We start from the raw sequence: 25,809 nt of genomic DNA, 5'->3' as shown, positions 1-25,809 counted from the left end.
GTTTTTTTCTTTTCTCTTCTGCTGATGGGCTTCGGGATTTTGACGCTAACAAGATTGGGCATTCCCGTCTCAGACACATCAGCCTCAGAGCTCGCAGCCAACTTTCAGCCTGAGAGGACGTGTCACGTGGTGTCTGGATTCCACCGCCTGGAGGAGATGAGAAGCTGAGAAAGACGGGACCAAAACATTCCAGGACCGGCTTTAACGACAAAATGAGAAAATTAACTCACCGCTCAGTGCCTCAAAGAATGTCTGACCTTAACTGGAAGCCTTCTGGTTGTGATTTCTCTCCCGTTCCATCCAAGGGCTACAGGCGGGTGACGGAGACTGAAAACTGGGGCTTGGGTGGGACGCGGTGTTCTGTCAGAAAAGATGGCCGTGTCCCTGAGAAAACTGCTTTTCACTGTTCTACCTCAGAAATGGCAGAGGGGGCCCTTCTGGTTTTAAAGGTGGAGTGGAAATTAAGCATAGACAGGGGAGCCGGCATGGTGTAGCCGGCAGACTGCCAGACTCAGGTTCAAATTCTCACTCTGCCACAGAAGCCTGCTGAGTGACCATAGTCAGTGACGCACTCACAGCCTAACATACCTTGCATGGCTGTTGTGAAGAGAAAACAGAGGAGAACGTAACCTACTTTGAGTTCCTACTGGGAGTTAAACCACGGTAGAAAGGAAGTAAGTCAATAAATAAGCTTAACTTACTGCAGTGCAATGCAGCAGTTGCAGTCCTTAATCAACCGAAGGACTCATGTTTTGATTCAGAATTTTTCACAGACACGCCCCGCCCCCGGCTGTCAGCCTCACAGCTCCTGCCACACACCAGAGAATCCCTTTCCAAAGAGAGTATGACATACGAAGCTGCCTTAGACCGAATCAAGATCACGGTCCTTCGAGGTCAGTATTGTCTACTCAGACTGGCAGCAGCTCTCTGGAGACTCAAGGCAGAGGTCCTTCGCATCAGCCCAGGGCTTGTTTCGTAGCAGGACCTCCTTTGCATATTAGGCCACACCTCCCTGATGTAGCCAATCTTCCAAGAGCTTACAGGGCCTACTGGAAGCTCCAGGAGGATTGGCTACATGGGGGGGTGTGACCTAATATGCAAAGGAGTTCCTCCTACAAAAAGAAAAGCCCTGCACATCACCAGCTGCCAGCCAGATCCCTGAACTGGAGATGCCAGGGATTGAACCTGTGAAGTTCAGCATGCCAAGCAGATGCTGGACCACTGAGCCACAGCCGCACTCTGAGTACAGCAAGTCACGTGTGCCCCACAGAGTCCTCCATCCACTCATGTTTTCCAAATGAAACAGTCAGAAGCATCTTAACCACACTTTAAAAGCAACTTTAAGTTAAAAAAAAGGATTGCCTCTACCTGCTGAGGTCTCCAAGAGGAGCTGATTCCGTTAAGCCACCACTAGAAAAGCCCTGACCCGAGTTCTAATCAGCCAAGTCTTTTCCTGCGAAGGTTTGGCAACGTAGCAGGATCAGAAACGCTGAGGTCGCTCATTGTTGCTTTTAAAGCGTAGCTGAGATTTGCAAGAAGAAAATGACAGACTTCTTGCCTTCGAGGAGCTTAGAGGACTGGGGTCACTCGGTGACGGAGCGAACAAGCTGCAATCTGCAAAGTCACCAATTCAAATCTCGCTTCTGCCGTTACTTTGCTCAGCCTCAGCCATCTGCAGCACGGGCCTGATGGTGCTGGCCTACCTCATAAGGCTGTTGTTTTTCACAGTGGTGAAAGCAAATGGGAAAGGAAACATGAGAAATGAAGAAGGTAGACGCAACAGGCCACAAGAGAATTCAACTAGCTTTAAGGGGGAAGATATGTACTAAAGGAACTGGCAGCCCTGTGATTGAAAATGTCTGTCAATGATTTAAGAATACAGCTTTTTGATTCCATGATTAAAGCTTTAAGGAATCGACTCATCTTCCCACTCCAATGTGTTCTGTCCCAGCGTGTGCCAGCCACCCCTACAACAACCTTTCTCAAAAGGAGGGGGTCGCCTCCTGCATAACCAGCCCTTCTAGTTCACACAGAAGCATCCAAATTTGACTCACGGTGGAGAAATCCCCCTGAAACAGGCACATTTCAAAGGAGAAGAGAGTTTTGACTGCAGCTGCGTGCTCTTTGAGCCAAAACAGCACTCTTCAGACCTTGGGCTTGGAGTAAACCCTTCACATAGAGAGGGATCTGTCTGCCCAGGAACTTGGGCAGAGGGGTGGGCTTCAAAGCCACCATCTCAATCAAATGCCTGGGTGATTTTGACCCGGTGCCTGGGACTAAGAAGATCAAGCACCACCCAGATAGGGAACCAGCACGCCGGTGAACTAGAGTGATCCCTGAGTTTCCTGGCTGATTGAGAAAAAATCTAGGCCTTTCAGAAAAAGCTTAAACTTGAGTTCTTTCTACCCAACAGAAGAAGAAGTGTGCAGATTTATACTCCGCCCTTCTCTCTGAATCAAGAGACAGAGCAGCTTACAATCTCCTTTATCTTCTCCCCCCACAACAGACACCCTGTGAGGTGGGTGGGGCTGGAGAGGGCTCTCGCGGCAGCTGCCCTTTCAAGGACAACTCCTGCAATAGCTATGGCTGACCCAAGGCCATGCCAGCAGGTGCAAGTGGAGGAGTGGGGAATCAAACCCAGTTCTCCCAGATAAGAGTCCGCATACTTAACCACGACACCAAACTGGCTCTCCCCAAGACACCCCAAGACAACCTACCAAGTAGCCAGTTTCTGCATGGCGATTGTCAGGTTACAGAAAATGCATGGCAGTTGGAAAATATGCCGTTACTAGATTTTAGATGAAAAATTTAAACTCTTTTCAATCATAGAATCATAGAGTTGGAAGGGACCTCTAGGGTCATCTAGTCCAACCCCCTGCACAATGCAGGAAACTCACAAACACCTCCCCCTAAATTTACAGGATCTTCATTGCTGTCAGACGAGCCATCTAGCCTCTGTTTAAAAACTTTTGAGGAAGGAGAGCCCACCACCTCACGAGGAAGCCTGTTCCACTGAGGAGTTGCTCTAACAATCAGAAAGTTTTTCCTAATGTTGAGCCGGAAAGTTTTTCCTAATGTTGAGCCGGAAACTTGATATAATTTCAACCCATTGTTTCCGGTCCTATGTTCTGGAGCCACAGAAAACAATTCCACACCATCCTCTATATGACAGTCCTTCAAGTACTTGAAGATGGTGATCATATCACCTCTCAGCCGCTTCCTCTCCAGGCTAAACATCCCCATATCCTTCATCCTTTCCTCACAGAACTTGGTCTCCAAACCCCTCACCATCTTCGTCGCCCTCCTCTGGACCTGTTCCAGCTTGTCTATATCCTTCTTAAAATGTGGTGTCCAAAACTGAAAATACTCCAGGTGAGGTCTTACCAGAGCAGAGTAAAGTAATACCATCACATCACATGATCTGGACACTATACTTCTGTTAATACAGCCCAAAATTGCATTTGCCTTTTTAGCCACCGCATCACACTGTTGACTCATGTTCACCGTATGATCCACTAAGACCCCGATATCCTTTTCGCACATACTACTGCTAAGAAAAGTCTCTCCCATCCTATAACCATGCATTGGGTTTTTCCTACCTAAATGCAGAACTTTACATTTATCCCTGTTAAAATTCATTTTATTGATTTTAGCCAGTTTTCCAGCCTGTCAAGGTCATCCTGTATCCTGTTCTATCTTTTTCTGTGTTTGCAACCCCTCCCAATTTCGTATCATCTGCAAATTTAATAAGCATTCCCTCTATTTCTTCATTCAAATCATTTATAAAGATGTTGAACAAAACAGGACCCAGGACAGATCCTTGAGGCACTCCACTTGTCACTTCTCTCAAAGAGGATGAGGAACCATTCACAAGCACTCTTTGGGTGCAATCTGTCAACCAGTTACAGATCCACCTAACAGTAACAGGATCCAAACCACATTTTGCCAACTTGTCAACAAGGACAGTATGTGGAACCTTATCAAAAGCCTTACTGAAATCAAGATAAATGATGTTTACAGCATTCCCCTGATCCAGCAAGGTAGTCACTTTCTCAAAAAAAGAGATCAGGTTAGTCTGACATGACTTGTTCTTGAGAAAACCATGCTGGCTCTTATAACCAACATGAACTTAAGTGGACTCTGGAGGGTGGTGGAGGACAGGAGGGCCTGGCATGACTTGGTCCATGGGGTCTCAAAGATCAGACTCGACTGTGTGACTGAACAACAACAACAAGAAGGAGCTTCCACTGAATTCCAGAACAGCCCCGGTCACCATTTTGGGAACCAGCTTTGCTCCCAAACGCCCACTGAGCCGTCACTCAGGGCAAAACCGCAGCCAGGAGGAGTTTCAGAGCCAAGCAGCCTCCTTCTTGCCCAGGGCTGAGAAGCGCCAGCTGTCTCGGCTACCCAAAGCGGGTTGATTTATGAGGCTCCTGCAGTGGAAGCGAAGCTTTGGCAGTGCTTTCCTAGCTGCCGCCGGCTCCTCCGCCTAACAACCTAATTTGGAAGAAATGGCCTGGATGCTGTCATTAATCATACTTGTAGCCGATGCCCGAAACTGAAATTCTCTGAATCATTTTGAGGAAAGGATCTCGAGACCTGCTGGGCTGGAAGTCACCTATGGTACATACCCGCACAAGCATCACAACTTGCCTTCAGAGTCCTTTGGCATAGAGGTCCCAATCCCCGGACTGTGGCCTGTTAGCAACTGGGCCTTGAGTTGTATAATTATTTCATTATATATTACAATGTAGTAATAGTAATAAGAAGACAATGACTTTGGATTTATATCCTGCCCTGCCCTTCGAGTCTCAGAATGGTCACAATCTCCTTTACCTTCCTCCCCCACAACAGACACCCTGTGAGGTCGGTGGGGCTGAGAGAGCTCTCCCAGAAGCTGCCCTTTCAAGGACAACTCCTGCAAGAGCTAAAGCCAACCCAGGGCCACTCCAGCAGCTGCAAGTGGAGGAGGGGGGAATCAAACCCGGTTCTCCCAGATAAGAGTCCGCGCACTTCACCACTACACCAAACTAATAGAAATAAAGTGCACAATTGTATCATCCTGAAACCATCCCTCCCACCCCCGGTTCGTAGAAGAATTGTCTTCCACAAAATTGGTCCCTGGTGTCAAAAAGGTTGGGGACCTCTGCTTTGGCACATTGGAAAGCAACCAAAACACAGGGATGCCAGCCTCCAGGTGGGACCTGGGGATCCCCCCAAATTAGAGACATCAGGGAACAGTTCCCCTGGAGAAAACGGATGCTTTGGAGGGTTGACTCCACGGCAACACAGTGACCCACCTGAATCTGTCAAATAAGGAAAGGATAAGAGTGGAAAGATTGCCAGTCGTACAAGCACGGACCACGTGGAGGAGATTTATGCCACGGCACTAAAACAATAGCCAAGTTCTCTCTTGTATGTATTATTCATTGTGAGACCTTGTGGGTGCCACTTCCTAACAATGGACTCGTAACAACTAGTTTTGGGGGGTTTGCTCAGTAGTGTTAAGCTGTAAAGGACCCCCGTGGCGCAGAGTGGTAAAGTTGCAGTATTGCAGTCCAAGCTCTGCTCACGACCTGAGTTCAATCCTGGCAGAAGCTGGGTTCAGGTAGCCAGCTCGAGGCTGACTCAGCCTTCCATCCTGGGTCCAACAGTTTTCAGTCAAGAGCCCCATGGTGCAGAATGGTGAAGCTGCAGTACTGCAGTCCAAGCTCTGCTCACGACCTGAGTTCAATCCTGGTGAAAGCTGAGTTCAGGTAGCCGGCTCGAGGTTGACTCAGCCTTCCATTCTTCCGGTCGGTAAAATGAGTACCCAGCTTGCTGGGGGGAAAGTGTACACAACTGGGCAAACCACAACAATGGCAAACCACCCCGTTAAAAAGTCTGCTGTGAAAGCAATGTCACCCCAGAGTCAGAAACAACTGGTGCTTGCACAGGGGACTACCTTTACCTTTAGAGAGCCCCATGGTGCAGAGTGTTAAAGCTGCAGTACTGCAGTCAGAGCCCTCTGCTCATGACCTGAGTTCGATCCCGGCAAAAGCTGGGTTCAGGTAGCCGGCTGGAGGTTGACTCAGCCTTCCATTCTTCCAGGTTGGTCAAATGAGCACCCAGCTTGCTGGGGGGAAAGTGTAAATGACTGGGGAAGGCAATGGCAAACCACCCCGTAAAAAGTCTGCCGTGAAAACACTGTGAAAGCAACGTCACCCCAGAATCGGAAATGACCCGTACTTGCACAGGGGACTGCCTTTACCTTTAAGCTGTAAAGTTTTCAGCGATGCAAGTGGACTTTTTCTTGATCTCTTGCTCTGAACTTCAGCCTTCATTTGGTTCCTTAACTGCAAAAGTTGGTGGCCCTGGAAAGCCCTGCCAGTCCGCGCAGACAATTCTGACCCTGATGGACCGATGCCCTGACTCAATGTGCCTTGTGTGATGCCATCATCATAATCACACCTCATTTGGGGCAGAAGCTCCTGACCGGCACAACCCAGGCTAGCCTGATCTTGACAGATCTCAAAAGCTAAGTAGGGTCAGCCCTGGTCAGTACTGGGGTGGGAGCTCTCCAAAGATGTCCGAGGTTGCTACACAAAGGCAGGCAATGGATAAAACTAGCTCAAATGCCTCCTGCCTTGAAAAGCCCCCATGAAGGCGGATATAAACTGGCTGCAAATTGATAACTTATACATGCAGATGTAGGGCCAAGGGCAAGGCAGAGGTGAAGCAATGGTTAGCCTCAGGGGGGGGGGGTTGTCGCAGGAACTCCTTTGCATATTAGGCCACACCCCCTGATGTAGCCAATCCTCCAAGAGCTTACGGGAGGCCCTGTAAGAAGAGCCCTGTAAACTCTTGGAGGATTGCTACATCAGGGGGTGTGGCCTAATATGCAAAGGAGTTCCTGCGACAAAAGAAGATATTGGATTTATATCCCGCCCTCCACTCCGAAGAGTCTTAGAGCAGCTCACAATCTCCTTTTCCTTCCTCCCCCACAACAGACACCCTGTGAGGTGGGTGGGGCTAGAGAAGGCTCTCACAGCAGCTGCCCTTTCAAGGACAACCTCTGCCAGAGCTATGGCTGACCCAAGGCCATGCTAGCAGGTGCAAGTGGAAGAGAGGGGAATCAAACCCGGTTTTCCCAGATAAGAGTCCACACACTTAACCACTACACCAAACTGGCTCTCCTGGTTAGCCTCCCCACAGTTGTAATCCTCTGTCCCCTAACATCTTGCACTTTGAGATATACTACCTCTAAACATGGAGGTTCCATTCTTAGCTCCCTGGATTAATAGAAGCTGACGAACTTTGACCCTTGACAGACACAGAGGCTGCCGAATCCATTCCAGCTCCTGGCCCACACACAAAGGCACTGACTCAGGAGCTGGCACCGTTCTGCTTCTGACTCACCCTCATTGTTCCCCCGGACTTGCCTCCTCCACAAAGCCTGGCCCAGCCCCAGGGCCATTTACCTTGAGAAGCAGGATAACCACGCTGCCTGATAGCTCCTGCAGGTTGCTTGGGTGCGTGATGCCTGTGCTAAATATAAACTGGACACTGAACTGAGGACAGGAGTGCCTGATGCTATTCTGGGGAGAGTTCTTCCTTGCGCCGGGCGGTACAAAGTAGGCTAACAGAGAAAAAAGACCTGCAAGGCAAGTCGACGCTGGCCGAGCTTGTGCAATCTATTCCTTCTCTGAATTAAACATTGGAGGCAAGTTTCCTTTTGACTCCTTGAAGATTTATTTTATGGCATGCAAACAACAAAGAGCCTACACCCTGGTTTTGGAATGAACGACTGTTTTTGGCTCAGAACAGGGAGTCACACAGGGAGGCAGGCAGCCTCTGCTGCTTATGAATGTGTTTTGCTGAGCCTCCGTCTCTGGAGCAGTCCGGCAATCCACATCTCACCCGGGGCACAGAGATGGGAGAAATAACCCTGCTTCCTTGGCAGAGGTTGGCTGGGAAAAGACAGCAGCAGAGCAGGGAGTCAGCAGCGAAAAAGAGCAAGCAGCCTCTGCGCGAATAGCAACCTTGGACCTGCAAATAGTCATCCCCGTGATTTCCCCCAGTGCGCTAGCTGGTTTTTTGGGTGGCACAAAAGCAGGCCCCAACACAGCCTGGCTATTCCCAGGACAAGCGGCAGGCGAGACATAGGGTTGCCAAGCCCAATTCACGAAAAATCTGGGGGCTTTGGGGGTGGAGCCAGGAGACTCTGGGGGTGGAGCCAGGAGACTTTGGGGGTGGAGCCAGGAGACTCTGGGGTGCAGCCAGGAGCAAGGTTGTGACAAGCACAACTGAACTCCAGAGGGAGTTCTGCCCATCACGTTGAAACAGACCGCCCACCTTTTAAATGCCTTCCCTCCATTGGAAATAATGAAGGATAGGGGCATCTTCTTTGGGGGCTCATAGAATTATACCCCTCGGTCCAATCCTTTTGAAACTTGGAGGGGCTTTTGAGCAGAGGCATTGGATGCTGTGCCGTAAATTTGGTGCCTCTACCTCAAAATAAGCCCTGCCCCCAGAGCCCCAGATACCCACAGATCAATTCTCCATTCTACTCTATGGGAATCAGTCTCCCTAGGGAATAATGGAGTGCCCAGCAGATATTTCCTTCCCCCCTCCCTTTCTGATGACCCTGAAGCGGGGGGAGGGCCTCCAAACCGGGGGATCCCCTGCCCCCACCGGGAATTGGCAACCCTAGCAATGTATTCAGCACTAAAAATAACCACATGTCAACATTCATAGAATCATAGAGTTGCAAGGGACCTCCAGGGTCATCTAGTCCAACCCCCTCCACAATGCAGGAAACTCACAAATCCCTCCCCCTAAATTCACAAGATCTTCATTGCTGTCAGATGGCCATCTAGGCCAGGAGTGTCGAACATGCAGTTCGAGGGCCAGATCAGGCCCCCGAGCAATTGGCTGTCATCTGCTTCCTTCTCCCTCTCTCTTGCTTCCTTCTGCATCACAGCTTGCTTTGTCAGGCTTGCTCAATTGCACAGGAGCTACAGAGCAAAACCTCTGTTTTCTCAATTGGCTGAGGTTCCTCCCTTGGGGAGGAATAGCTTACTTTGACAGGCTCTCTCAATTGCACAGCAGAGCTACTGAGCCAAGCCTCTCTATTGGCTGAGGCTCCCCCCGCCAGTCACCTGGGGAAGGAAGGAAAGATCCAGAGCTTCCTTTGCCTAGTTCCCTGGATCCCATGGGAGAAATACAAAGAAAGCATTTTTAAAACCAACGAGTGCTAATGTTTTAAGGATGTTTTAAGTTTTAAAAAATATATGTTTGGGTTTGTCTGCGTTTATAAAATTTATATATCTGCTGCCTAAACTTAAATAGGTACACACATGACCTGGCCCGACATGGCTCGGCCCAACCCAACGTGGCCTAGTCCGACAAGGTCTCATTCATGTCAGATCCGGCCCTCATAACAAATGAGTTCGACACCCCTGATCTAGACTCTGTTTAAAAACCTCTAATGAAGGAGAGCCCACCACCTCCCAAGGAAGCCTGTTCCACTGAGGAACCACTCTAACGGTCAGGAAGTTCTTCCTAATGTTGAGCCGGGAACTCCTGATTTAATTTCAACCCATCACTCACATTTTGTACCATGAAAAGCTGGACTTTATGCATAAATTCAAACTTACAAGGAGGGGAAGATCGGATTTATACCCTGACCTTCACTCTGTGTAGAGTCTCTTACAATCTCCTTCCCTTCCTTTCCTCACAACAGACATCTGTGATGTAGGGAGGGCTGAGGGAGCTCTGAAAGAACTGCTCTTGAGAGAACAGCTCTTGGAGAACTTGTGTCTGACTCAAGGTCAGTCCATCGGCTGCACATGGAGGAGCAGGGAATCAAACCAGGTTCTCTCAGATTAGAGTGTGTGCACTTAACCACTTCACCAGACTGGCTCATCATAAAGCACACTGACTGCAGACTCCTGAATTGCTGTGTGGCTCTCAAACCTTTACTTAAGTCTGTCTTTTGCATTTTCAGGGGCTAGACATTTGCTTCTTTTGGAGGAAAGAAGGGAAGAGTTTGCTGCTTGGTAATAAATCCAGCCTTTTAAAGGTACAATTGAGTAGTTTTAAGGTAAACTTTGGTGTAGTGGTTAAGTGTAGTGTATTTTGGTGCAGTGGTTGACTCTTATCAGGGAGAACTGGGTTTGATTCCCCACTCCTCCACTTGCGGCTGCTGGAATGGCCTTGGGTCAGCCATAGCTCTCGCAGAGCTGTCATTGAATGGGCAACTTCTGGGAGAGCTCTCTCAGTCCCACCTACCTCACAGGTTGTCTGTTGTGGGAGAAGGAGATATAGGAGATTGTAAGCTGCTTTGAGTCTCTGATTCAGAGAGAAGGGCGGGGTATAAATCTGCAGTCTTCTCCTTAACACAGAAAGTAGCAAACACAGGGCAGGGGCTGGTTCTATTTCGCCCTGCTTGGGAGTTTCCAGGACTGTCCTGTTTGCCATAGCTAGAGAAAGATGACTGGGCTGCAAAACTCTGACTCACTCCAGCACAGCACCATCCACCCATTGCTGGATATTGCACTACATCTGCACTACAGTTTGGTGTAGTGATTAAGTGCATGGGCTCTTATCTGGGAGAATTGGGTTTGATTCCCCACTCCTCCACTTGCAGCTGCTGGAATGGCCTTGGGTCAGCCATAGCTCTCATAGGAGTTGTCCTTGAAAGGGCAGCTTCTGGGAGAGCTCTCTCAGCCCCACCTACCTCAAATAGGTCTGTTGAGGGGGAGAAAGATAAAGGAGAGTGTGACCACTCTGAGATTTAGTGAAGAGTGGGGTATAAATCCAATATCCTTCTTCTTCTTCTTACAACAGCCAGTTGGGTTGGCTCAATACAGGAAAGTCCAAATTGCAAGTTATTGCTAAGGCACAGTGATCCCCAGACCAATGCCCAAGGGGGCACCACAGGACACCAATGTGCTTCCCGATGCCCATTTGTCTCTTCCCCCAAACACTTTTCACGAAGCAAAAAGCACAGCTTGGCTGGAGCAGGAGTTGGGTTTGCAAGGACTGCCCATTCACCTGGGGTTTGCAGGGAGTGCTCATGGCTGCTTCCATCCCAGGAAGATGTTTGGCTTGGGAATGCCCAGCCACTTCTAACAGGCCTCCATGGCTGCCACTCTAAGACTGGTCCTGCCTCTAATGGCTCTTCTGGTGGCAACGCCAGCTCTGCTAGCGCAACATTCCCAAAGTGCCCAAGGAAACTGTAATGCTGCTTTCACACACATCAGATAATGCACTTTAGGTATCGTTTGCAACTCGATTTTCCTGTAGTCAATGACATAGAGATAAAGTTAGGGTCTGAATGTGCAACAAAATGCTCTTCTAGCAACAACAGTGGTTAAAAGTGGTTGCCGTCTTGTAATTTTAGAGTGTCAGACTAGGGCCTGGGAGACCTGGGTTCGAATCCCTACCCCTAGTTCATCCTAGCTTGCCCCCTTACAGGGTTGTTGTACAGATAAACTGGAGGAGGAGAGAACACTGTAAGCCCCTTTGGGTCGCCGCTGGGGTGGACGGCTGGGCATCAATAAATAATCAATCAATCAATCAAAACACGTGGCAGACTTCTAACTTTGTGCTGTGCGCTGCTCTCATGTGGGGCTCTTATGCTTTTAACTGCTTTCAGCCAGGCAGTTTCAAAACCTGCCACTTGTGAGATAACCCCACAAAAAGGTATCTGCTGCGTGAAACCCACCAAAAGCAGCAGGTTCTGGAGCATATTCCCAGAGGCCTGTCAGCAGGGATGGCTCTCACACACCCCTCCCCGTCTCAGTCAAGAACACTCCCCGAGAATGCACACCACAGCCTCCAGAGACCACACCTTGCAGGACAAGGCTGGTCAGGGTTGACGAGCTGTCTTCCAAAGAAGCAGCTTCATCCTTACTGCTTGAGAGCCAGTTTCGTGTAGTTGTGAAGTGTGCGGTTTGATTCCTCACTCCTCCACTTGCAGCTGCTGGAATGGCCTTGGGCCAGCCATAGCTCTCGCAGGAGTGGTCCTTGAAAGGGCAGCTGCTGTCAGAGCTCTCTCAGCCCCACCCACTTCACAGGGTGTCTGTTGTGGGGGAAGAAGATAAAGGAGATTGTAAGCCACTCTGATTCAGAGAGAAAGGCAGGGTATAAATCTATGGTCTTCTCCTTCTCCTTCTTACCCCAGTAGTGGAAGAAAGCACTGTCTAGTCGCAGCCAGCTTATGGCAACCCCATAGAATTTTCAAGGCAGAGGTGACTTGCTATCACCTGCCTCTGGTGGACTCCCATCCAAATACTAACCAACGCCGACCCTGCTTAGCTTCTCGAAATCTGAGGAGATCCCACTAGCTTTAGACATCCAGAATTCCCTAGACAGGCCATACAAACATGATCTTACAACAAGTCAGTCCATTGGCCCACCAAGCCCAGCACTGTGTACTGTGATTGGCAGGATCTCCCTTCTATCTTGGGCAGAGGGCTTTCCCAGCCCCAAGACTGAAGAGCCTTGCATAGGGTTGCCAATCCCCAGGTGGGGGCAAGGGATCCCCTGGTTTGGAGGCCCTCCCCCCTCTTCAGGGTCGTCAGAAAGCGGGGGGAGGGGAGGGAAATGTCTGCTGGGAACTCTGTTATTCCCTATGGAGTTTTATTCCCATAGAAAATCATGGAGAATTGATCCGCGAGTATCTGGGGCTCTGGGGGGGCTGTTTTTGGGGGTAGAGGCATCAAATTTTCAGTATAGCATCTAGTGCCTCTCCCCAAAATACCCTCCAAGTTTCAAAAAGATTGGACCGGGGGTCCAATTCTATGAGCCCCAAAAGAAGGTGCCCCTATCCTTCATTATTTCCTATGGAAGGAAAGCATTGAAAAGGTGTGCCGTCCCTTTAAATGTGACGGCCAGAACTCCCTTTGGAGTTCAATTATGCTTGTCACAGCCTTGATCTTGGCTCCACTCCTAATGTCTCCTGGCTCCACCCCCAAAGTCCCCAGATATTTCTTGAATTGGACTTGGCAACGCTAGCCTTGCAGCTGAAGCCACAAATGCTGGGCCCGGGACCAGTGTTCCCTCTAAGGTGAGTTAGTGTGAGCTAGCTCACAATTTTTTAGCTTCCAGCTCACATCTTTTTGTCTCAGCTCAGGAAAAATGGCCCTGGAGCAAACTAATCTATGCAGGAGCTCACCACTTTAAGGCCAGTGGCTCACAAAGTAGAATTTTTGCTCGTAAGACGCCACAGTTTAGAGGGAATAATTGCCCAGGGCCTTCAGTGTGCGAGACACGAACTCTGAATTGGGAGCCATTTTTTCAGGGGGAGGGGAAACCTTCATCTGCTGCTTTTCATTTTAACTCAGAAATCCCCCATTTCATAAAAAGAAGCATTCATTCTTTACGTGGAAGCAGCAACATCATAAATTATTACGCCTTTAAAAAAACATAGGTAGGGTCCCATTCTCCACCCAGATGACCCCAGGGCACGGAGAGACAATGCAGCCACGTCATTCTCAGTCCCTGCTCACAGGCAAGGCCTCCCAGGACCATAAATGCCACCTTTGATCGACGGCTTGCCACTAGAATCTTTCCTCATTCCCTGCGCCCTTTCACACACATACCTTTCTGGTTTTAAACCCAAGTATCGCCGCAGCGCATGCAGCGTAAAGGCTGAAAGTAAATATTGTAACTGAGTTCCACCACAGAACCCCCTTTGCAACTACGATCGTTCACGGCCCATCTCTAAACCGGGCTTGGAGCAGAACGAAAAATAAGACGACGGGGAGCATAAGGGTGCCCTCTTCTTTGGCCATCTTGTTTTCTCTTGTAAGATAGCAAGAGCCCAGGCCTTGAACTCAGCAGGAGCACACAGGAGCACAGCTCCTGAACCTTTCTGATGCCCCCCCTCCTCCTCCCCACCTACCTACCTTCTCCATTGAATGGTAGGTGCAGCTGCATAATAACCCCTGGATTAGGAGAGCAGGCAGCTAGCCAGCCCCCAGGGGCTTTGCCACGCCCCCAGCAGCCCTCATTAACCCCTGGAGAAGCCCATGCTACCCTTTCTCCACTTCTTATGTGATTTCGGGTGGTGGGTGGCTTGCTGGCCTTTTGACTGGGGGGGACAGCCAAGGAGAGCCCCAGGTGAGCGAGGCCTGCTCGGGCTGGCTGGATCTCTAGCCAGCCCAAGCATGCCTTGCTTACCAGGGGCTCTCCTTTCTTGTGTCGGGTTGCTTTTGGCTGGGGGGGGGGTAGCATATGCTAATAAGTTATGCTAATGAGCTCCAGCACCAGTTTTTCTACTAAACGACCTCTGCCAGAGACAGACAGACCACTCCGAAGAGGGATCCCTTTTTCCAGTTCTTGCCCACCAGTGGGAATGCAGCAACACAGTTTTCCAGGTCATGAGGTTTCGTGAGTCAAAGCTCACTTTATCACCTCGTATCAGGGAAAGACACTTCTCCACCTGAGAGTCAAGAAACTGGCTGCCGGTCAGAGTCAATATTGCCAAGCCAGATGGACCAATGGTGTGATTCCGTGCAAGGCAGCCGGTGGGTCTCCTCAATGAAACTTGATTCAGTAACAGGCATCGGGAATCCGGGCTCCACACAGCACAGCATTAGCAGAGTTTGACAGAGCTGGGGCATTTATCAGTCAGGCCAGCATCACAATCAGCTGCAGTCAGACATAGGGTTGCCAAGTCCAATTCAAGAAATATCTGGGGACTTTGGGGGTGGGGCCAGGAGACATTGGGGGTGGGGCCAGGAGACATTGGGAGTGGAGTCATAAGCAAGGTTGGAACAAGTACAATTGAACTCCAAAGGGAGTTCTGGCCATCACATTGAAAGGGACGGCACACCTTTTCAACGCCTTCCCTCCATTAGAAATAATGGATAGGGGCACCTTCTTTGGGGGCTCATAGAATTGGCCCCCTTGGTCCAATCCTTTTGAAACGTGGAGGGTGTTTTGAGGAAAGGCATCAGATACTATGCTGCAAATTTGGTGCCTCTACCTCAAAGAACATCCCTCCCCCCCCCCCAGAGACCCAGAGACCTGCAGATCAATTCCCCATTATTCCCTATGGGAATTATTCTCCTTAGGGAGTAACAGAGTGCCCAGCAGACATTTCCCTCCCCCCGCCTCGCTTTGTAAAGTGGCGGGAGGGCCTCCAAACCGGGGAATCCCCTGCCCCCCCCCTCTCTCACACACACACACTTATTGGGTCTGGTTCCTCCACAACTTTACTTGCTCTGAAAACGAAAGCAAAACAAACGGAAGGGCTATGCTCTGACGAAGCTGCTGCTGACTCTTCCCCATGAAGTACTTCCTGTTTCCTGCTCAACTTTAAAGGCACACACACACACATTTTAAAACGGGACCTGTTTGCAGGTTTCTAAACCTGCCGGAACTCTAAAGGTACCTGGTGGCAGTGGGGGCGGGGCTTCCCCCTGCCGGCCAGCTGGCTGGGGGGGGAAGCCTGTAAAACCAGGGGATCTCCCACTGGAACCTGGGCAATGTTCCCTCTTAGCGGTAGACTTTGTGAGCAAACATTCTACTTTGTGAGCGACTGGCATTCAAGTTATGAGCTACTGCATCAATTTGTGTGATCTGGGGCCATTTTTTCCTGCGCTAAGACAAAAATGGGTGAGCTGGAGGCTAAAAATCTGTGAGATAGCTCATGCTAACTCAGCTTATTGGGAACAATGGATCTGGGGATTGGGAAGCCTAGTCAGACAAGGGGCTGAGACCCAGGCTCGAACCCTCGCTCCGCCATGGAAGCTGCTGAGTGACCTCGGGCTGTTTGCCATCTCTCTCAGGCCCTTTTCACACTTACCAGTGGAAACCGGAAGGGAGTCGGTATTGTGCCGCTTGCAGTAATCCGAGACAGGGATGGGAGTTTTCAGACACATGGTTTTTTTCCCGGTAGGGTTCCGTGATTGAAGCGAGCCATTTCACACTGTTCCGCTCTTATCTCGCTTCCACCAGCGCCAGCCGTTTTTGCCTGCCGGCTCGCGATCTCCAGCTTTTTTTTGGGGGGGGGGAACGTCGGGCTAAGATCGCTATAGCGCTATAGCGACGTATCACAACAGCAACACCATAGAGATGGCTAGGCTCTATTGAGATAAGTTACCAGGTTTCAGCGGTGGCGATATCTGGCATCTTAATGGAGCCCAGGCATCCCTATGGTGATGCTGTTGTGATACGTCGCTATAGCACTATAGCGATCTTAGCCCGATGTTCAAAAAAAAAAAAGCCGGAGATTGCGTGCGCCGGCGGGAGAAAAAGGGCGCGAAAACTGCTCCCGGGTTAGATACTGGACATTTCACACAGCACCCCATAGCGATTTCAACCCGGAAGGAGGGGTTGAAAAGTGGAAGAAGCTGCTCTTTGTTTGTAACGACTCAGGCACGGCTCACTACCGGGACAGCCACGGGAGTGTGTGAAAAGGTGAGAGTATTCCGGTAGCAGCCAGTTACTGAATCGGGTCTGTCTGAAATGCCAGCAGAAACCCGTTACTGTTCAGTAACTGACCAGCTTCCATACCGGAATACATAGACTGTGTGAAAAAGCCCTCAGTCTAGCCTACCTCACAGGCAGGCCTCATTTGGGGGAGGAGCTCAAAGGAGCAGCGCTCCGGAGACTCTAAATTTTATTGTGCTCTTTCTTTCTTACCCTCACCCCATATACTTGCTTCTGGGCTCCATTGTTCAAACCCCCTGGGGAGAATTTTTGCTGAACTTATTTATTTATTTATTTACAACAGATAAATAAATGGTAAACTGGTCACTGGTAAATGAATAAACACACAACCACAAATGGTTATAGTGACCAACAATTACTAGGACTATAGAGCAATGCAAAAATGTGATAATGGTGAGAATACACAAATACATAGAGACACAGACAAAACTCTCCAAGAGTGCATTCATGGAAGATAGCAGAGCACCAAAGTACAGGGAGTCGACTTGTAGTTCCTGTTTCAACAGTTCTTCAAGCAACGGAAAGCTCTACTCCATTTTCCTTCAAATCAAATAATCCACGAACCACAATTCATACAGCTTCACAGTTAATCAGTATCAACAGCCTCTTCCGTATAACACTAAAGTAATCTCACAATGTTTCATCCAAGGACATATAGTCTCAACTAACTTCAAAGAGGCACCAGCTCAGAAATGGCTCAAGGCCTAAGATTTGACAAAACTTTGTAATATTTTTCCCCATGAAAAATGGGGAAGTAACCAAAACGTATAAAGCAGACAGATGGAAATCTTCCTCATGCAACTGTGGCCACATAGGAGAAAGTAATTTTAAAAGTCTTATGGGAGGAAGGTCTTATGATGACAGTTACATTGCAAGAAGCATTCTAAGGCAGATGCGGAGCTGATACAATTTAGCACACCTTCCGGTGACGTCAGGGGGTGTGTGGCAGATGCAAATGAGTTGTGCTAATGAGCTCCGGCACCTCTTTTTCTACAAAACGACCCTTGCACAAGTTACTATAGTGGGAATAAAATGTTGTCAGTTGCTTGGGGTCGGTCCCCACGGGCGAGAAAAGCAGTGTGTAAACGGCTAAATACGTAAATGAAGACAAGAAAACTGAAAGCCCCCCGCGCTGGAGATGTTCCTGGCTGACTCCCTCCCCCTCTGATACAGAGTCCAACCTCCTTCCACTCCTAGTTATTAATAAATGACAACAGTTAAATTTCCTCAAAGGCAGGCCTGGTTCGATTCATATTATCCCTTCCCTCTTTGCCGCCTGCTGTTCTTGCTACCTGATAAGGCCAGGAAGCGACAATGAGCACCTTTTTCCAGTCCCCAAAGGGGCTACATCACCCTGTCGTTCTCCTTACCGTGAGCTTCATCTCACAGAAATTAATATTTCGCCTCTGTTCTCATAAAACGCAACCCCTGAAGTACAAGCCTCAGAAGGACATGCCAACCCTGTTACAAAGACTTGACAGGCTATCAGATCATCAATTCTCTCATTTCTGGAGCATTAAAAAGATTCCTTCCTTGAAATTCTTTACCCTGAGGGAGGATAGAGTGGGCGCATTCACACACACTCAATACCGCATTTTGCAACTGGATTTTTACTGTGTAAGAACAGGAAAATCCACTTGAAAACAGTACTGAAGGCAGGGATCAGTGGTTGATAAGCCAGGGGTGCCAGGCAATGTTCCCTCTAAGCTGTAGAGTCTTGTGAGCAAAAATTCTACTTTGTGCACTACTGGCATTAAAGTTGTAAGCTACTGCTTAAACTATTGTGCTCTGGGGTCCTCCTTCCTGAGCTAAGACAAAAATGTGTGACCTGGAGGCTAAAAATCTGTGAGCTGGCTTACGCTAACTCAGCTTAGAGGTAGGGTTGCCAATCCCCAGGTTGGGGCAGGGGATCCCCCGGTTTGGAGGCTTTCCCCCCACTTCAGGGTCGTCAGAAAGCGGGGGAGGAGAGGGAAATGTCTGCTGGGAACTCTATTATTCTCTATGGAGATTTATTCCCATAGAAAATCATGGAGAATTGATCTGCAGGTATCTGGGGCTCTGGGGGGGGCTGTATTTTTGGGGTAGAGGCACCAAATTTTCCGTGTAGCATCTAGTGCCTCTCCCAAAATACTCCCCAAGTTTCAAAAAGATTGGACCGGGAGGTCCAATCCTATGAGCCCCAAAAAGAAGGTGCCCCTATCCTTCATTATTTCCTATGGAAGAAAGGCATTGAAAAGGTGTGTCGTCCCTTTAAAAGTGATGACCAGAATTCCCTTTGGAGTTCCATTATGCTTGTCACAGCCTTGATCTTGGCCCCACCCCTAATGTCTCCTGGCTCCACCCCCAAAGTCCCCAGATATTTCTTGAATTGGACTTGGCAACCCTACTTAGAGGGGACTCTGGTCCCAAGTTCAATCCCTGCCACCTCCTGTTAAATGACCGCAGGTTCTTTCTCTGCCTGACACCCTGGAGAGCCGCTGCCAGTCAGAGGAAAGGAACTCAGTGGATCGAAGTTCTGACTCAAAATATCATTTTTTCACTTGTTTTCCAAGTGAAATAGAGAGCAAAGTCTCTATTTTGTTCACTGGCTAAGGCTCCTCCGTTGGGGAGCAAGGGGGGAGGGAGATCTTGCTTTGCAGGCTCTCTCAATTGCATAGCAGAGCTACTGAGCCAATCCTCTCTTCCTTCTATTGGCTGAGGCTCCTCCCCTCCTGGCCCTCTGGGGAAGAAAGGAAAGAGCCAGAGCTTCCTTCGCCCAGTTCCCTGGATCACATGGGAGAGATACAAAGAAATCACCTTCAAGACCAACGACTGCTAATGTTTTAAGCATGTTTTAATTTAAGTTTTTTAAAAAAATATTTAATTGTGTTTGTCTGTGTCCTTTATAACAGAGGTGGCCAACGGTAGCTCTCCAGATGTTTTTTGCCTACAACTCCCATCAGCCCCAGCCAGCATGGCCAATGGCTGGGGCTGATGGGAGTTGTAGGCAAAAAACATCTGGAGAGCTACCGTTGGCCACCCCTGCTTTATAGGGTTGCCAAGTCCAATTCAAGAAATATCTGGGGACTTTGGGGGGTGGAGCCAGGAGACATTGGGGCGGAGCCAGGAGCAAGGATGTGACAAGGGAGTTCTGGCCATCACATTTAAAGGGACAGCACACCTTTTTAAATGCTTACTTCCATAGGAAATAATGAAAGTTCTTTTGTGGCTCGTAGAATTGGACCCCCTGGTCCAATCGTTTTGAAACTTGGGGGGTATTTTGGGGAGAGGCATTAGATGCTGTACTGAAAATTTAGTGCCTCTACCACAAAAACCAGCCCCCCCAGAGCCCCGATACCTCCAGATCAATTCCCCATTATACTCTATGATAATCGATCTCCACATAGGGAATAATGAAGTGCCCAGTAGACATTTCCTCCCCCTCGCCGTTTCTGGCGACTCTGAAGCAGGGGACTGGCCTCTCTATTCACGAGTTGCTGCCAACTTCTTCAAAGTAACACAGACACACCATCCCAAGAGGAAGCCTTTCCAATCGGAGACTGAAGCCTCCGGAAGTGGAAAGTCACATGGGGGCTGTGGAGGCGGGGGTTTCCCTCCCCCACCGGCCAGCTGACAGGGGGCGGGAAGGAGCCTGGGAAAGCGGAAGAACCCCCGCTGGAACCTGGGGATTGGCAAGCATAATCCTTTATACTATTTATATCTCTGCTACCTATTCTTAAATTACACACATGGCCTGGCATGGCCCGGCCCAACAAGCTCTCATTTATGTCAGATCCAGCCCTCATGAGTTTGACACCCCTGCTCTTGAGTGTTAAGAGCATCAGGTTTGCATCAGGTTCTGGAGAAAAACAAAACTAGTGATTAGATCAGGGGTGTCAAACATGTTGCTCGAGGGCCAAATCAGGCCCCTGGAAGGCTCCTATCAGGCCCTCGAGCAACTCACTGTCATCTGCTTCCTCCTTTCTCTCTTGCTTCCTTCTGCATCACAGCTTGCTTTGCCAGGCTTACTCAATCGCACAGGAGCTACAGAGCAAAGCCTCTATTTTCTCCGTTGGCTGACCAGCACATGAAGCAACTTATGTACAAAAGCTCACAATGCCCAGCCATTTCCTGTTTTCCTCTGGGACTTAGGCTCAAAGCATTGACCATGAGATTTCTGTAACGAATGTCAATAAATCAAAAGTAAGTTTGCAACTTACAGACACGAACCTGAACAGCATACTCAAGATTGCTACAGCACAGACACCGTCTCCAGATTTCGATGCAATAATTCAGAGCAAGCGGTGTCAGTTATCAGAAACTGTTAAATAAGCAAAATATTGCAAGAGTGCTAATCTTTTAAGCGTATTTTATTTTTAAGATTTTTAAAAAAATCTTTGTGCTTATCTGGGTCCTTTATAAGGTTTATATCTCCACTACCTGGCATTACATTGGTTGATACACACGGCCCAGGCCAACAAGGTCAGATCCAGCCCTCATAACAAATGAGTTCGACTCCCCTGGATTAGGCAGTTCTGAGCCAACAGTCTGACCCAATAAGGCAGCATCATATAAGTTGGCCAGGCCAAGAACTGCTCTCTTTTAAGTCTGTGAACAAACCATGACTTTAAAACATGCTATAGAAGTTTATTGGGGGGGAAGCAGTTTAGATTTTCGGAAACCTCAGTCCTAAGGGTTAAGAGATACTGATCACGGAAAGCCCAGTATTTACCACCACCATGATACTCCCCTGTTATCTCAGCCACTGCCTCAGGAGGCCAATAAAAGACCCCCCCCCACCCTTTCATTCCTTTGTACACTTCTTCTCAAGGTCCTTTCTGATCGCTCCAAGAGATTAAAAGGACTTCAATCTAATCTCCACGTTATAAAAGTCCCTTTTCTCACAGCCTCCTCAAGGGCCTGAAAGAGAGGGAAGTTGAGGGTAGGAATGTTCCCAATAATAAGTAAGTCCATCTATGATTTTGGGGAGGCACTGTGACTCAGTGGTAGGGCCTCTGTTTGACATGCAGAAAGTTCCAGGTTCAATCCCTGGTATCTCCAGAGGAAAGGACCAGGTAGTAGGTGATGTGAGACTGAGAGACCTCTGTCGGAGACCCTGGAGACCAACGAGGATAGACTGTGGCTCAGTGGTAGAGCATCTGCTTGGTATGCAGAAGGTCCCAGGTTCAATCCCTGGCATCTCCAGTGGAAAGGATCCTGAAATAGGTGATATGAGACTTCTGCCTGAGACCCTGGAGAACTGCTGCCTGCCTGAGTAGACAGTCGATGGTAGCTTCATATGTGTTCACACCTGTCTGCTGAAGATTTGTGTATGTGTGGGGTGGGGACCGTACTTTCCTGGTTCTTCCAGTCAATACCATTTCTCTGAAGGAAAATAATCCAGTGGTACAGCCAACACAAGGGACTATGCGATGAGTCAAGATGTCCCATGTTCAAATGTCAGCTCTCCCACAAATTCATGCCAACTCCCCACATCTGCAACATGGTGCTAATACTGGCCTGTTTTACTAGATCACTGCAAAGATTACTGAAACTACATAAAGAGGAAGCAATATTAATGTTTCCTGTTCCTCCCGACAGGGAGAGGCCATTCCTATGCAAAATGTTCCAAAATCCCAATATCATTGGAAGAGGATGCTGAGGCTGTGTTTTAAGAGGAGCCCTGTATGGCCAAACCAAAGCATCCTGGCTCAGTCTTCTGCTTCCAAGAGTGGCCAAGCAGATCATAGAATCATAGGGCTGGAAGGGATCCCCAGGGTCATCTCGTCCAACCCCCTGCACAACACAAGAAATTCAGAAATACCTTCCTTTGAGTTCACAGGACGGCCATCTAGCCTCTGTTTAAAAACCTCCAAGGAAGGAGAGCCCACCACCTCCTGAGGAAGCCTCTTCTACTGAGGAACCGCTCTAACTCTCAGGAAGTTCTTCCTAATGTTGAGCTGGAAACTCTTCTCATTTAATTTCCAAGATGTTTCTTGGAAGCCCACAAACAATGCACACAGCTGTTTTCTCACCCCAGCATTAGGTATTCAGTATAAACACTGCCTTTATACGTGGAGTTTCCATTTCGCTAACATGACTACTGACAGACCTCTAGACTCCTCCTTTGTAAAACTGTCTGATCCTTTTTCAAAGCTAGGAAACAACCACCAAATCTTGAATCAGGGCAGTCACATTGGTAACATGGTGCTAGGTTTTAAAAATCTGTAAAATGAAGGGGCTTCAAAGATTCCTTCGTATACTGCTGGCCATCAGCATATACTTGCAGCTGCACGAAGCCTGCCCAACACTCCTACTTGCGGCCAAGTAAATACGTCACTTTTACAAAGTCAACTCACCAAGGGTAAAATAATTGGGCCAAAGTCAAATAACCCATGAAATAGCTTAAGCTGGGCACAAAATGACATCCCAAAAGAGGGCCCCTTGGCAACTCGCCTCGCACATAACAAAGACCGCTGATGATATCCCATAGAATAGCGACTGGGATGGGAGGCAGAGAGTAATTTGGAAGAAGAGGTGCCGGGACAGAGAGAAGACTGAAAGAACTAAGAAAAGGTTACCCAGACACCTGAACTTCTGCCACTGAACTAAAAGGCAATGTTTGAGAAGCAGGAACACAGGGGGTGAAGAAAGAGCCACACCGTCCCAGCATCTCTACGGAGTGCTGTCTTATTCACACGGCAGATGCGTGTGGGCAGCATGATAAAGAGCTCTAGAAGACAACTATATAAGGGGAAAGGACCATGGAGGGAGGGAGGGAGGGAAGGAAGGAAGGAAGGAAGGAAGGAAGGAAGGAAGGAAGGAAGGAAGGAAGGAAGGAAGGAAGGAAGGAAGGAAGGAAGGAAGGAAGGAAGGAAGGAAGGAAGGAAGGAAGGAAGGAAGGAAGGAAGGAAGGAAGGGCAGAGAGGCCCATTGATGTCCCTCTTTGATCCCTCCTATATTGAAGAAGGGTCACTGTGTGAGGACTTGTCCTGGATGGTTCAGCTAGCGCAGTCTCATCAGATCTCGGAAGGTAAGCCAGGTCGGTACTTGGAAGGGAGACCACCAAGAAAGGCTCTGCAGAGGAAGGCCATGGGCAACCACCTCTGCTTCTCACTCACCTTGAAAGCCCCTTGCTGGGGTCACTATAAGTTGGAAGCTAAGCAGGGTCAGTACTTGGAAGGGAGACCACCAAGGAAGGCTCTGCAGAGGCCATGGCCAAGCACCTCTGCTTCTCCCTGCTGGGGTTGCCATATGTCAGTTGTGTGGAAGCCTGAAGGCAACTGAGTGAGGACCTAACCTGGTTGGTCTGGGCAAGCCTGATCTCATCAGATCTCTGAAGCTAAGCAGGATCAGTCCCAGTGTTAGTACTTGGATGAGGGACCCCCAAGGAAGCCCAGAGTTGCTGCCCAGAGGCAGGCCATGCCCATCCGCTTCCGGTTGTCCCGTGCCTTGAACACTTCATGGGTCACTGAGACTGTTGCTGCAGAAAGACAGGAGGACTCTTGAGCAACTTAAAAACTAACAGCATTTCATTTTCACAATGGCTTTCCAGTGTTCCCTCTACCTACACGATGTGTTTGAGCAGCTGCTCATGAACACAGGAAGTCCCGTCCAGCAGCAATCTGGAGCCGCGCAGGGTCTTGCACAGTGTTCCCTCTAGCGGAGTTAGTGTGGGCTAGCTCACAGTTTTTTAGCCTCCGTCTCACAGTTTTTTAGCCTTCGCCTCACTCATTTTTGTTCTAGCTCAGGAAAAATGGCTCCAGAGCAAACTAATGCATGCAGCAGCTCACAACTTTAATGGCAGAAGCTCACAAAGTAGAATTTTTGCTCACAAGACTCTACAGCCGGGGTAGCCGAACTATGGCTTGTGGCTCTTTCACACATATTGCGTGGCGCTCAAAGCCCCCACGACCCCATCAGCCGGCTTGGAGAAAGCATCTCTCTCTTTAAATCACTTCTCCAAGCCCAGCCAGCTGGCGGCTTGGTGAATGCATTTAGAGTTAAAGTTGCTTTCTTTCCACCTTTCTTTCAATTTATCCTCTTTCCTTCCTTCCCTCCCTCACACCCTTGTGGCTCTCAAACATCTGACATTTAGTCTATGTGGCTCTCATATTAAGCAAGTTCGGCCACCCCTGCTCCACAACTTAGAGGGAGTCTTGGCACTGCCCATGGCCCATTTTCAGATCACAAAGTTATATTCTGCTCCGGATGGGAACTGCTCCGCTCAGTGGGGGGGGGGGGGGCGGAATTAGAGGGAACATTGGACTAGAGACCATTCTGAGGGCTCAAGTCTACAGAAGCTTCTGTCAGAATAGATCAGGGGTGGCCAAATTTGCTTAATGTAAGAGCCATGCAGAATAAACGTCAGATGTTTGAGAGCCACAAGAAGGAAGGCAGGAAGGGAGGGAGTAAAGAAGGGAGGGAAAGAGGGGTGGAAAGAAAGCAACTTTAATTTTAAATGCATTCTCCAAACTGCTGGCTGGGTCAGCTTGGATAAGTGATTTAAAGAGAGAAATGCCTTCTCCAAGCTGGTCAACGGGACGGCGGGGGCGGGGGCTTAAGAGCCACAGGATATGTGTGAAAGAGCCACATGTGGCTCCTGGGCTGCAGTTTTGCCACCTCTGGAGTCTGGAATATATTTTGCTGGCCTTTCAGACGCCACCAGACTGACTCCTCTTCGTTTATTCTGCAAGTAAGAATCCCTGTGTAAGGACTGCCCCACAACAAAGAAGCACGCTAAGGTAAGGGAGCCTTCAAATGTCCGCAGCCCAGACGAGAAGCCTTCGAAGTCATCCCCCGTTCCCCAGGCACGGCAGTGGAGGGTGGGCAGCAAATCCTAAAGGAATAGCAGAGATGCCCAGAAAATGCCAGGCGGGAATCCGGCAGGAAGACCCCACCCCCCAAAAAGGAAAAAAGGGTCTGGAGAAGGGCCCCGCCAGAGCAGCCTCTCAGATCCCCCGGACCCTTTTTTAAAAGGGGGGGGGGGAGTGTGTGTTTTCTTTTAAAATGGCATCTCCGAGGCTTTGCAGCGGCGTGGGTCGCTGTTCCCTGCATCGGGGCGCCCGGCAGGGTGGCTGGCGGCGCCTGGGACACACCGGCTCCCCCCACCGACAAAGAGAACCAGGGGGGCCACTCCTGAGCAGCCCCTGCCTCCCCTCCCTCTCCCAAGCCACGTGCGGAGCTGCCCCCTCCCCGACCCCGGCCGGGATCCCCACCAGGCCTGCCTCCACGCGGGCGGGGCTCGCTCACCTCGATCTTGTCGACGCCGCGGGCGCAGCCCACCACCTGCATGCCCTGCGCCACCAGCGCCCGCGCCACCGCCGCCCCGATGCCCACCGAGGCGCCCGTCACCAGCGCCACCCGCCCCTGCCAGCGCTCCAT

General features: G+C 49.4%; 1 protein-coding gene across 1 annotated transcript in view; it reads right to left on the bottom strand.

The window, feature by feature from the left end:
- The window catches only part of DHRS11 (dehydrogenase/reductase 11), a 55,518-nt gene extending 29,709 nt beyond the window's left edge, over positions 1-25,809 (bottom strand). The window contains exon 1 of the mRNA XM_060259142.1: positions 25,678-25,809. Coding sequence (XP_060115125.1) covers positions 25,678-25,809 — 132 coding nt within the window. The remainder of the gene's footprint in view (positions 1-25,677) is intronic.

Source organism: Heteronotia binoei, chromosome 18 (assembly GCF_032191835.1).
Source record: "Heteronotia binoei isolate CCM8104 ecotype False Entrance Well chromosome 18, APGP_CSIRO_Hbin_v1, whole genome shotgun sequence".
NCBI lineage: Eukaryota > Metazoa > Chordata > Lepidosauria > Squamata > Gekkonidae > Heteronotia > Heteronotia binoei.
This window is presented reverse-complemented; position numbering and strand designations above follow the sequence as displayed.